Source organism: Mustela putorius, unplaced genomic scaffold (genome assembly GCF_011764305.1).
Source record: "Mustela putorius furo isolate JIRA1106 unplaced genomic scaffold, ASM1176430v1.1 tig00000145_pilon_pilon_pilon, whole genome shotgun sequence".
Classification (NCBI taxonomy): domain Eukaryota; kingdom Metazoa; phylum Chordata; class Mammalia; order Carnivora; family Mustelidae; genus Mustela; species Mustela putorius.
Genome location: NW_025421294.1, coordinates 20,621,766 through 20,635,850, shown reverse-complemented (window position 1 = coordinate 20,635,850; position 14,085 = coordinate 20,621,766). Strand labels below are relative to the sequence as shown.

The 14,085-nt window shown below is 42.8% G+C and overlaps 2 protein-coding genes across 2 annotated transcripts; both read left to right on the top strand.

Moving 5' to 3' along the window:
* The first annotated feature begins 61 nt into the window (after positions 1 to 61).
* Positions 62 to 7,393, top strand: PCDHB8 (protocadherin beta 8). The gene is given in 2 exon segments (XM_045075379.1): positions 62 to 4,369; positions 4,371 to 7,393. Coding segments are annotated over 2 exon segments (2,382 nt in total). The 5' UTR covers positions 62 to 2,464; the 3' UTR covers positions 4,848 to 7,393.
* A 2,418-nt stretch (positions 7,394 to 9,811) lies between these two features.
* Positions 9,812 to 13,652, top strand: LOC123390767 (protocadherin beta-16-like). Its single transcript, XM_045075377.1, has one exon. The coding sequence runs from the start codon at positions 10,602 to 10,604 to the stop codon at positions 12,996 to 12,998; it is 2,397 nt and encodes a 798-aa protein (XP_044931312.1). The 5' UTR covers positions 9,812 to 10,601; the 3' UTR covers positions 12,999 to 13,652.
* Positions 13,653 to 14,085: the final 433 nt, after the last annotated feature.

Genomic DNA, 14,085 nt, shown 5'->3' with positions numbered 1-14,085 from the left:
CTCTCTGCTCATCGGGGAGCCTGCTTCCTCCTCTCTCCCTCTCTCTCTGCCTGCCTCTCTGCCTACTTGTGATCTCTGTCTGTCAAGTAAATAAATAAAATCTTAAAAAAAAATAAAAAAGAAAAAAAAGAAATGAACAAATAGACTTCTATGGAGAGGTCCAGTGAATTCATTAGGGTCACCAACTAATAAATGGTAGAGCTAAGCAACTCTCCTAGATCTGTCTGACTCTGAGAACTTGCTATGATGCTATATTGTTTTCTGTCATTAGATATTACCTGGCAAGTTTCTTCCTGATTAAGGAGAGGAAATCTTATCACGTTAATATTCCTGCTCAGTCTTTCCTGCTTTTGAAATAATAATGTATATAGTGGTCTGTAGTTATATGTTATTATAAACCAACAACCCACCTTTTCTGGATCCATTATTCAACTATTAGTATTAAATCTGTGATCTGACCAAAACTAAAGTAAGAAGCTATTGGAAGATCAATCTGTGCTTTCTCCTTGTTATATGAACACATGACCTTCATTTCACAGAAAATTTAATGGTCCTTATTAGAAACAATACATAATTTTGATTGCTTTATTAGTTTATTTTTTCTCACATTGCAGTAATTCTACAGTGGACCCTACCTACTATTGAAATATATTTTCCTTCCTTAATTGTAAAGTTTATCTTTAAAAACTTTCCTATTCAATATACTGCAGTGCTGAATCAGGAAGGTATAAGAAAAGAATAGTTTAAATATGTCATATTAAAGAAACAAATTATCAAATTGCTTAGAGATTCTGAAGAGTTAAGGAGAAGCTTTGTTTGTTATAATAATCTGTCACTGCTTTTTCTTTAACAGTTATCCAAGTAGTTTTTATATAACTGTATTCTGAATGTATTATAAGTAAAGTACTGGTAACTCTTAAAATAGTACTACTACTGTGAATTACTATTGGGATATAGTCTCAGGGCAAAAGAAAAAACCCTCATAGTAAAATCTTAAAGTAAAATCTTAAATTGTTTTCATAGTGTCAAGATAAAATTATCCAGTTTTTCCAATAAATCAATGAAAGGGGAAAAGTGAGGAGGGAATTTTACACGATGAAAGAAATTAAGACACATACTAAGCAAATGCAATGCTTGGTGGTTCTTGTTTGGGTCTTTATTCAAACAACCATAACAACTTTGAAAGAACTGGAGAAATTTGAATCTAGGTGGATATTAAATAATGTTAACCTAATTTCTTGGTTTGGGGAATGACATTGTAGTTGGGATTTTAAATCATTAAAAGTTGGAGATGTATAATGAAGTATTTATGGGTGAAAACTTAGTTTGAGTTGGGAAAATGATGGACAGATAAAGTGGGCAATTATGGCATAATATTGGTAATTGTTGAAGCTAGTTATGAGTATCTGGAGATTCATCATACTATTCTTCTTTTGGATTTCTCATAATAACAATTTTTTTAAAATGACACTGTAAGAAGAGGAGTAAACAAAATTAGGACGTCCTTCTGAGATACAGAATCACCACTGCAGTTAGAGGTGATAGCTCTATTAAAAAACTCTCCAACCTTTCCTTGTTTCATCATTTGACATGATAACTTCTATCTGAATAATCCTGCCCATGCATTCTACCACATGAATCTTGGGTGTTCTAGTCATGGCAATGGATGCACGTAAACTCTGCTACCTGAGGGCATCAAATATACATGCCTGGTGTGTTTGTGTGTGTGTGTGTGTGTGTGTGTGTGTGCAAGGTTAATATCTGTCTCTGTTCCTCATCTGTAAGGTGGGGAAACTCACTGTAGCCCAATGTGGTGGATATGTCCACCTTACAGATAAGGAAATTGAGACGGAGGTTAAAAAATTTGTCCAAAGTTCATAGCTACTAATTATTCCCATAGTTCATGGCAATAAAAGTATGTAACTCTGGAAGTTTTTTATATGACTCTAACTGTATATTTTAAAGAATTTTCTGAAAATATTCTCTCAGGTAGGCTGTTACATAGATATTTTCTTTTTGCTGAAAGGAGAAAAGTAGAAAGTCCCTAGTAGTGCTTTTTTCTCTTGTGTGGCCCTCAGACAATTGTCTACACCATAAAGTATGGGGATAGTAAAGGTAAGGCTCCATATAATATACACAGGCAAGAGTTAGGAATACTGCATCCGTTTTCATCCCAGAAAATGTAAGATCCTATGACGACGCCTGGTGGCGCTGCAGGATAAGAAGGTACAAACCAGCACTGCAGCTGCAAGCTCCATTAACAGGCAAAACTACGCAGCGGAACCTGGAAATCCACGGGAAGCTTGGAGGCCACGGGAGGAGGGCTGGCAGGACTGAGTCCTCTGATAAGACCACTCCCTGGAATATTTCCGAGGTATCTTGGGAAAGAGCCACAATCTTGGATTCTGAAGTCTTTACAGTTCTGCAGAACCACCCTCCTGGGAGGCTTTACAGGACAAGAACAATGGAGACCAGCGGGAAGTTCATTTGCAGACAAAGGCAAGTCCTTTTATTCTTTCTCCTATTGGGCTTATCTCAGGCGGGTTTGGAACCTAGGCGCTATTCTGTGGTGGAGGAAACTGAAGGGCGGTCATTTGTAACCAATTTAGCAAAGGACCTGGGTCTGGGTCAGAGGGATCTCTCCAAGCGGGGAGCTAGGGTCATTTCCAAAGGGAACAAACTACATTTGCTTCTTGATCTGGAAACTGGAGATTTGTTGCTAGGTGAAAAACTGGACCGGGAGGAATTGTGTGGTCACACAGACCCGTGTGTGCTGCGTTTCCAGGTATTGCTAGAAAATCCCTTAGAGTTTTTTCAAGCTGAGTTACAAGTAATAGATATCAATGACCATTCCCCAGTATTCATAGACAGAGATATGTTGCTAAAAATACCAGAGAGCAGTCCACCTGGAACTACATTTCCACTGAAGAACGCTCAGGATGTGGACGTAGGCCGAAATAATATTAAGAACTATGTAATTAGCCCCAATTCCTACTTTCGGGTCCTTACCCGCAATCGCAGCGATGGCAGCAAATATCCTGAACTGGTGCTGGACAAAGTGCTAGATCGGGAGCAGGAACCTGAGCTCAGGTTAACCCTTACAGCTCAGGATGGTGGCTCTCCACCCAGGTCTGGCATCGCTCAGATCTACATCGAAGTCGTGGACATCAACGATAATGCCCCTGAATTTGAGCAGCCTCTATACAGGGTGCAGATTCCTGAGGACAGTCCCATTGGCTTCCTGATTGTCACAGTCTCTGCTACAGATGTAGACACAGGAGTCAATGGAGAAATTTTCTATTCACTTTTCCAAGCTTCTGAGGAGATTTGCGAAACCTTTGAGATCCACCCTGAGACAGGAGAAATTCGATTGAAAAAACAACTTGATTTCGAAAGAATACAGTTCTATGAGGTCAATATAGAAGCCAGAGATGGCGGCAGCCTTTCTGGAAAATGCACCGTTCTGATTCAAGTTACGGATGTGAACGACAATGTCCCAGAAGTCACCCTGTCTGCGTTTACTAGACACATACCTGAGAACTCTCCTGAAGCTGTCGTTGCAGTTCTCAGTGTTTCAGACCTTGATTCAGAAGAAAATGGGAAAATAAATTGCTCTATTCAGGACGATCTACCCTTTCTACTGAAATCTTCCTTGGAAAATTTTTACACACTAGTAACAGAGGGACCGCTGGACAGAGAGAGCAGAGCAGAATACAACATCACCATTACGTTCACTGACTTGGGGACCCCCAGGCTGAAAACCCAGCACAACCTCACGGTGACCGTGTCCGACGTCAACGACAACGCCCCGACCTTCAGCCAGACGACCTACACCCTGCGCGTCCGCGAGAACAACAGCCCCGCCCTGCACATCGGCAGCGTGAGCGCCACCGACAGAGACTCGGGCGCCAACGCCCAGGTCACCTACTCGCTGCTGCCGCCCCACGACCCGCAGCTGCCGCTGGGCTCGCTGGTGTCCATCAACGCGGACAACGGGCAGCTGTTCGCGCTCAGGTCGCTGGATTTCGAGGCGCTGCAGGCGTTCGAGTTCCGCGTGGGCGCGGCCGACCGCGGCTCGCCGGCGCTCAGCAGCCAGGCGCTGGTGCGCGTGCTGGTGGCGGACGCCAACGACAACGCGCCGTTCGTGCTGTACCCGCTGCAGAACGGCTCGGCGCCCTGCACCGAGCTGGTGCCGCGGGCGGCCGAGGCGGGCTACCTGGTGGCCAAGGTGGTGGCGGTGGACGGCGACTCGGGCCAGAACGCCTGGCTGTCGTACCAGCTGCTCAAGGCCACGGAGCCCGGGCTGTTCGGCGTGTGGGCGCACAACGGCGAGGTGCGCACGGCGCGGCCGCTGAGCGAGCGCGACGCCCGTCAAGCACAGGCTGCTGGTGCTGGTCCGGGACCACGGCGAGCCGCCGCTGTCGGCCAGCGTCACGCTGCACGTGCTGCTGGTGGACGGCTTCTCGCAGCCCTACCTGCCGCTGCCGGACGCGGCGGCGGCCGAGGCCCGCGCCGACCCGCTCACCGTCTACCTGGTGGTGGCCTTGGCGTCCGTGTCGTCGCTCTTCCTGTTCTCGGTGCTGGTGTTCGTGGCGGTGCGGCTGTGCAGGAGGAGGCGGGCGGCGTCGGGGGGCGGCTGCTCGGTGCCCGAGGGTCCGTTTCCGGGCCACCTGGTGGACGTTAGCGGCGCGGGGACCCTTTCCCACAGCTACCAGTATGAGGTGTGTCTGAGGGGAGGCTCTGGGACCGGTGAATTCAAGTTCCTCAAGCCGATCATGCCCAATTTCCAGAGCCACTCCCCTGGGCCAGCAGAAGAAAACCCCAACTTTGGTTTTAGTATTCAGTGACTGTATTTTTTTTTTCCTATTACAGATATTTAAAATTGGTAAATTCAAGGTATGAATTTTCTGGCAACCTATTAAGAATTTTTAAATCTCACTGCCTGCAAATTTTCTTATATTACCCCTTTGTTTTTGAAAAAAAAAATGTATCCTTTTTTCATTAGTATAAGAAGATGCATGGTCCTAATTTTGCTCTCAAAACACTAATGAAGTCAGTAGTTGTACAAATTCTTGTGGAATAGCTTTGGAATAGATTAGGAAAGCAGCGGAAAATTAATTCTATGTGATGAATTGTATTTCCTTAAATTTTTATTTTAAATCGTTAGGTAAATAAGAGCAGTAAGACACTAACACGAAGTGTGCCTAATGGGCAAGGAAATACCTGGTACAGTGAGAATCTGGTTCTTGCTTTATTCTGCTCTCATAGCTCTTCACTCTGATAATTGTTTTCTTTTAAAATATACTAATTGTGCTTCCTTTCATTAATATACTAGTGTTAATGTAATTATTTTATTGCTTTCCATTTAGTGCCGTTGCTGTTAATAGGACAAGTATCTACATTATATTTATCCAGTGACATGAAATAGCATAGTAGTAAAATTGATTTTTTCTGTGAAATATTGAGCATTTGTGAAAGAAAATGCAGTGGCCACCCAAATCCATTGATCTTTCTTCCTTAATAACAGGTCCCAAATTTCATGTAGGGCATTAGTATGTTTATTCAAAAGAATACATTTTCTTACCTTGACAGTGGAATGGAGTATTTGACTAGTTTATTGCCAATGGAATGTATATACATATGTTGTAGGAGACTTCCAAGAAAGCTATTCAGTTAGAGAAGTCTTTCTCTAACTGCCCCTTATAGCCAGGAATGTGTAAGTCATAGCTGGAACACAATTAACCTTGTTGGACCATAAAGCAATACTAAGGATGGAAATAATGTACAAAGACAAGTCAGTATAGAATAAACTTAAAAGAGTTGAGGATCTCTGGTATTATGGAGTCATCATATCATCCCTGAGTACGTACTTCTGAGCTTTTTTTTTTTTTTTACTTGAGAAATAAAGGAACTTCTATCTCATTAACCCACCATCATTTTAGATTTTGAGCTACCTCCAGTGGATTCCAATCCTAAAGCTTTAACAGTAAGGTTTTTAATTAAAATGTTATTCAATATAGTAAAATCCACAGATATTAAGTGTATAGTTTGATAAAACTGATCATTTCAAGCTCTTGTTCTTGGTTTCTAAATTAGTTAAAAGTAGAGTACAGAAAAAGTAGTAGAGTACAGTGCTTTACTTTCATTATTTAATTCTATGCCAGGGGAGTTGGCATAGTACCCTCTTTTACACATGAGAAAAGTGAAGTTTAGAAAGATTAGTAACTTGCTAACAATTCTAAAGTAATGAAAGGAAAAAATTGAAATATGTTCTATTTTTATATAACGCTTCAGTTCTTAATTCATGTGTTATAATGGCAGGCAGGTAGCATTGTCTTTTTAACTAAGGAAAATGAAATTCATCTATTCCATGAACTGAACTCCTATGCAGAAATGTAACTTTGAGTGCACAATTTGTACTTGTTCCTTTACTCTAGAGCAAAACATTACTCTGGACCAGTCGATCCAAACTTCTTATAGAAGCACTGACTTAAATATGCTGGGTCAGACAACACAATTAATCTTCATTAGGAGCAAAACAGTCTGATCATTTTCTTTTATCTTTTCAGCATATCACATTCATTATTGCAGATATGAATGCCCTGAATGAGGAATAGAATTAATCTATGGTTACATTTCTTGAATTTCTTGTACTATGTCTTCAGTCTGTTTTCTGTTAATCCTAATTTTTCATTTTCCTTAGGAAGTGGAAATTCACTTTACTATATACATTTTTTTCTAAGTACCTTATTCAGATTAAATATACTGTATTCATTTTAGCACACTATTGTTTGGAAGTAATTGATATTTCTAGTATTAATTTTAAGTGAAAAGACTACTTTCAGAAAAGTATAGGCAATAGTGTGGAGGAATTTTTTCACTAAATAATTTAGAGAATCTGGGAATTTAGTAGGAATGAAATGGATAGGCTTTAGCTACTTTCTGTTAAAATTAACCACATGTCTTTGGAAACTCCTCAAAAATTATGTTGGAAAGAGATTTAGGGAGTCATTAATGACTTTATTCTGAAAGGATGATTCACCAAGGCTGAATCAGACATTTTTCCAGCAAATGCTGTGATCGTACTATTCCTGTAGAGTGATAAATTGTTGTAGAGACAGCTGTTGGATGCATGGATATCCATTCTTGTGTGTGTGTTAGTTTCCCATTGCTGCTATAAAAATTACTACAAACATAGTTGCTTAAAATAACAAAAAAAGTATTACCTTACAGTTTTTTAGGTGTCTGATATGGGTGTTACTGGTTTAAATCAAAGTGTTGGCAAGAGTGCGTATCTTTCTGATGGCTCAAGATAAGAATCCATTTTTTTTAAAGATTTTATTTATTTATTTGTCAGAGAGAGAGCGAGCGAGAGCGAGCACAGGCAGACAGAGTGGAAGGCAGAGTCAGAGGGAGAAGCAGGCTCCCTGCGGATCAAGGAGCCGGATGTGGGACTCGATCCCAGGACGCTGGGATCATGACCTGAGCCGAAGGCAGCTGCTTAACCAACTGAGCCACCCAGGCGTCCCAAGAATCCATTTTTTTTCTTTTCCAGCTTGTATATGCTGCCTGCATTACTTTGCTCATAGCCCCTTTCATCCATCCTCAAAGCCAACAACATTGTATCTCTCTCACTTTAAAAAAAAAAATTCTATGTATTTCTATGTCTATATTTTAACAAGAGAGAGCCCAGAAGACCACAAGAGGGTAAGTGGCAGAGAGAAAGGGAGAAATGGAGCCTGAAGTGAGGCTCAATCCCAGGACCCTGGGATCATGACCTGATCTGAAGGTCAACTGAGCCATCCAGGCACCCAACATTGTTTCTCTTAAACCAATTCTTCCATATTCATAATTCCCTCTGACCATAGCCAGCAAAAGTTTGTCTCACCCGGAGGATAATCTTCCCTTCATAAGATCCTCTACTTAATTACATCTATTAATGCTCTTTTGCCATGTAAGATACATATTTACAGATCTGGGGAATTAGGATGTCTGAGTGGATGGCCATTATTCTTCCCTACCACAGACTGTCTGCTTGGGAGAAAATTATCCAGTCTAGCAGTATAACTGGTGGCCAAAGGAAGACAAATAAAGCCTTTATAACAGGAGGTTAGGGTTCATTGATTAGATGCTTTAACCCCAAAGAATTTAACATTAAGAAAAATACTGCATTGAAAGATATGAACCTTACTGCAGTTAGATCCAAATTATAAAAATGTAAAACCTGAGCAAATGAGTGCAATCTTGAAGGACTTGTATCTAGAATACACAAAAGAATTCTTACAACTCAATTATGAAAATGGAAATAACCCAGTTTTAAAGTGGACAAATATATGAATAGATGTCTCTCTAAGGAAGAGATGCAAATGGACAATACCAGTAGTCATCAGAGAAATGCAAATCAAAATCATAATGAGATACTACTTCATACCCACTAGAATCAAAAAGACATGGGGTGCCTTGGTGGATCAGTCAAATGGAGTGCCTGGGTAGTTTGGTCAGACTCTTGATTTCAGCTCAGGTCATGATCTCAGGGTGGTGAGATGGAGCCCTGCTCAGGCTCCACACTCAGCGGAGTTGCTTGTGATTCTCTCTCTCCCTCTCCTTCTGCCCTTGCCCTGGCTCATGCACATGTGTGCATGTGTGTGCTGTCTCTAAACAAACAAACAAATAACTAAAATCTTTTTAAACAAGTCAGATAACAAGTGTTGGGAGGATGTGGAAAAACTGGAATGTTGATAGATTATTGGTGGGAATGAAAATGGTACAGCCGCTTTGGAAAATACAGAGCTACCATATGAATTAGCAGTTCTACTCCCAAAGAAATGAAAATTTATGTCCATGTAAACATTTGTATATGATCATAGCAGTTTTACTCTGAAGAACCCAAAGGTGGAAACAACCCAAATATCGATCAACAGATGAATGGATAATCAAAATGTCATATATCATACAATGGGATACTATTCATCCATAGAAAGGAATGAAGTTCTGATACTTGCTATAACTTGGATGAACCTTGAAAACATGCTAAATGGAAGAACCTGGTAACAAAATTCCACATATTATTCCATTCATATGAAAGTCCAGAATAAGGAAGTCTACAAAGTTATTGATTAGGGCTCAGGCCTCTGTCTCTGAAGGACAATTAATTGTTGATTAGGGCTTAGCACAGGAGGTATAGTGGAATAGGGGGATAGTTAAAGTGTATGGATTTTGTGGGGTGATGAAAGTGTTCTAAAATTGACTCTGGTGTGTTGCAGGGGTAGCTCAGCTGGTTAAGCATAAGCCTTTGGCTCAGGTCATGACCCCAGAGTCCTGGGATGGAGCCTAGCAGAGCTGCTTCTCCCTCTGCCCCTCCCAACCCCACCTACCCCCGCTTGTGTGTGCTCTCTCTCAAATAAATAAAACCTTTTTAAAAAATAAAATTGACTATGATGATGGATATACTACCCTGAATACACTAAAAGCCACTGAATTGTAAACTTTAAATGAATGAAATGTATGGTATGTGAATTATATCTCATTAAAGCTTTTTAAAAAGGAATATAACAAATTATTCTTGTCATTTAAAAAAAAATGAATCCAATTCAGAAGAAGAAGAATCATCCAAAAGAATGACAGATCTGGGACGCCTGGGTGGCTCAGTTGGTTGAGCAGCTGCCTTTGGCTCAGGTCATGATCCCGGCATCACGGGATCGAGTCCCACATCGGGCTCCTTGCTCCGCAGGGAGCCTGCTTCTCCCTCTGTCTCTGCCTGCCATTCTGTCTGCCTGTGCTGGCTCTCGCTCCCTCTCTCTGACAAATAAATAAAATCTTAAAAAAAAAAAAAAAAGAATGACAGACCCAACCTTGCAATCTGTCCATTACCTATTTGGGAAGCAATTTTCCAATGAGTTGGAAATGGCAGAAACTCACAGCTCTCAGGCTTAGGTGTTGTAAAGAGGACGTGTGTGATTTTAATAAGGCATTGGCTAAATACTCTCTTTAGAACTGACACTAATTGCAATTTTGCAGTCTCTACTCATTTGCAATTCTATAATATGTACCATGAAAACAATGTACTCATGAAACTCTTCCCATGTTATTTTAAAAACATTTGCTCTTAAATGTATATTCTTTTCAACTTAAATGTTAATTATTTTATTCAATCATTAAATCTCAACAGTTTTAAATGGTAACCTAAGTGATAATTTGCTCTTGTATTCCTCCTGTGCAACAACACAGAGCTCTACCTGAATGCACACACAAAAACCACCTAAAAATAGAAGTCATTGTTTTATGTTACAGAACACATTTTACACAGCTTATTCGGTACATTTAGGAGAATTCCGTAGAAAATAAGATTCAGTGAAAACACATGGTGGCGCTGCAGGTTAAATGATGGAAAACAGAATTGCCTGTGCAGCTCCAGTCTCCAGCCAAACAATTCACACTGCCTGGAAGCAAAGAATGGTTTTCTCAGCTACAGCGGAAGTGAATCTGAAATCTCTTTAAAACTCTATTTAGTGGCATAGTCTTGATATCTGGACTGCAGTACCAGGCTACCAAGATCCCAGGCATCTAGGAAGCTTCTCTGAACCAAATTTTCATGAAGAGCAATGGAGATTGGATGGTTGCATTTTCTGAGACAAAGGCAAGTCCTTGTTTTCTTTGTTTTGCTTTGTATGTCTCGGGTGGGTGCCGAGTTAGAGCCCTATTCAGTAGCGGAAGAAATGGAGAGAGGGTCCTTTGTGGCAAATCTAGGAAAAGATCTGGGGTTAGGATTGACAGAGCTGTCCACCCGCGGAGCTCGGATCATTTCTCAAGGCAACAAAGAGTATTTGCAGCTCAAGGTTCAGACTGGGGATTTGGTCATAAATGAGAAACTAGATCGAGAGGAGCTATGCGGTCCAACTGAGCCTTGCTTACTGTATTTCCAACTGTTAATGGAAAAACCCTTAGAGATATTTCAGGCTGAACTGAGGGTGGAAGACATAAATGACCATTCTCCTGTGTTCACTGAAAGAGAAATGATTCTAAAAATACCGGAAAACAGTCCTTTAGGAATTACATTCCCTCTGAGTAATGCTCTGGACTTGGATGTAGGAAGCAACAGTGTCCAAAACTATATAATCAGCCCCAACTCCCATTTTGAGGTTCTAACCCGCAAACTCAGTGATGGCAGAATGTACCCTGAGCTGGTGTTGAAAGAAGAGCTGGACAGGGAGGAAGAGCCTGAAATCGTATTAACCTTGACAGCGCTGGATGGCGGCTCTCCACCTCGGTATGGGATTGCGCAGGTGCGCGTTGAAGTGGTGGACAGCAACGATAACGCCCCTGAGTTTGGGCAGCCCATCTATAAGGTGCATATTCCTGAGAACAGTCCTGTAGGCTCGCTGGTTGTCACTGTTTCTGCCAGCGATTTAGACAGCGGAGTCTATGGAAAAATAACCTACACACTCTTCCAGCCTTCAGAAGATATTAGCAAAACTTTGGAAGTAAATCCTGTAACAGGAGAAATTCGACTGAAAAAACAAGTAGATTTTGAGACAGTTGTATCTTATGAAGTAGACATCAAGGCCACTGATGGGGGCGGCCTTTCAGGAAAATGCACTCTTCTCCTCCAGGTGGTGGATGTGAATGATAATCCTCCAGAAGTGACCCTGTCTGCACTTACGAGCCCCATCCCAGAGAATTCACCCGAGATTGTAGTTGCTGTTTTCAGTGTTTCAGATCCTGACTCTGGGGACAATGGGAAGACCATTACCTCCATCCAGGATGACCTTCCTTTTCTTCTAAAACCTTCAGTCAAGAACTTTTACACCTTGGTAACAGAGAGAGCACTAGACAGAGAAGAAAGAACCGAATACAACATCACCATCACCGTCACCGACCTGGGGACCCCCAGGCTGAAAACCCAGCACAACCTCACGGTGACCGTGTCCGACGTCAACGACAACGCCCCGACCTTCAGCCAGACGACCTACACCCTGCGCGTCCGCGAGAACAACAGCCCCGCCCTGCACATCGGCAGCGTGAGCGCCACCGACAGAGACTCGGGCGCCAACGCCCAGGTCACCTACTCGCTGCTGCCGCCCCACGACCCGCAGCTGCCGCTGGGCTCGCTGGTGTCCATCAACGCGGACAACGGGCAGCTGTTCGCGCTCAGGTCGCTGGATTTCGAGGCGCTGCAGGCGTTCGAGTTCCGCGTGGGCGCGGCCGACCGCGGCTCGCCGGCGCTCAGCAGCCAGGCGCTGGTGCGCGTGCTGGTGGCGGACGCCAACGACAACGCGCCGTTCGTGCTGTACCCGCTGCAGAACGGCTCGGCGCCCTGCACCGAGCTGGTGCCGCGGGCGGCCGAGGCGGGCTACCTGGTGGCCAAGGTGGTGGCGGTGGACGGCGACTCGGGCCAGAACGCCTGGCTGTCGTACCAGCTGCTCAAGGCCACGGAGCCCGGGCTGTTCGGCGTGTGGGCGCACAACGGCGAGGTGCGCACGGCGCGGCCGCTGAGCGAGCGCGACGCCGTCAAGCACAGGCTGCTGGTGCTGGTCCGGGACCACGGCGAGCCGCCGCTGTCGGCCAGCGTCACGCTGCACGTGCTGCTGGTGGACGGCTTCTCGCAGCCCTACCTGCCGCTGCCGGACGCGGCGGCGGCCGAGGCCCGCGCCGACCCGCTCACCGTCTACCTGGTGGTGGCCTTGGCGTCCGTGTCGTCGCTCTTCCTGTTCTCGGTGCTGGTGTTCGTGGCGGTGCGGCTGTGCAGGAGGAGGCGGGCAGCGTCGGGGGGCGGCTGCTCGGTGCCCGAGGGTCCGTTTCCGGGCCACCTGGTGGACGTTAGCGGCGCGGGGACCCTTTCCCACAGCTACCAGTATGAGGTGTGTCTGACGGAAGGATCTGGGACCAGCGAGTTCAAGTTCCTCAAACCCATTATCCCCAATATCCAGGCACAGAGCTCTGGGAGGAATAGTGAAGAAAATCCCACCTTTCGAAATAGCTTTGGATTTAAATTTCAGTAAAAATTCTTTTTATATTTTCATTTACTTTTAAGTGTTGTACTATAATATCCCTATTAGTTTAGTTTCAAAACTCCTTGTTATTGTGCCGGTTCAAGACTAATTTTAAGTGCTATCTATCTGTTTCACAATATTATTTCATCCTTCTTCCCCTTAATCATTAGCTAGCTTTAATTAGCATCCCTTTCTAAATAATAGTTTTAAGGTTTAATTATTTCAAAATGTGCAAGGATTTAGTTATTATTTCTTAGCTAGAGAACAAGTTTTTACTTTTCTCCTTGTATATTTCATAGACTAACCTCTTGATCCTATTCACTTTGTACTTCCTTCATGTAAGAAGACATACCTTCACTTCTGACCTTCTCTAACATTCTATTTAATCATATTTTTAAGAACCATGTCATCTAGCATTTAAAAAGAAATATTTCTCTATTACTCTGCTCATGACACAGTGAAGTCATTGTGTGAGTGATATTGGGCTCATAAGATATCTTGTAGTCATATTATTATTTCATTTTCCTTAAACACACTACTCTTACAGTTTTCTAGTGTTCACTTTTGCTGAAGTTCACTTTTGCTGTAAAATAGGTCATGTCTTACAATTCCAAGGAAATGTAATAATCTGCATGAAAATAAAAATAAAAACATTTTGAAAAATTTTGTGAGAATATTGGTGGATTGTTGGAAAGCTAATCACTTTTCATTTCATTCTGTAAATTTATTTTAGTTTTTAAGAAAATTTAAAATCAGGGGTGCCTGAGGGGCTCAGTCGTAAAGCATCTGCCTCTAGCTCAGGTCATGATCCTAGGGTTTTGGGATGGAGCGCTGAATTATGCTCCCTGCTCTAGCAGAGTCTGCTTTTCCCTCTCCCACTCCCCCTTCTTGTGTTCCTTCCCTTGCTGTCTCTTTCTGTCAAAGAAATAAAATATTAAAACAAAAGAAAATTTAAAATCAAGATGAACTAAAAATCATGAAGAAAAACAATAAATTCTTCAGTCTCCATGCCCCTCCTTCAGAGCAGTTTATCTAGAATTGCTCTCCATATTTCTATGTAATATTTTTATACCAGTGTATCATAATATTGACTTTT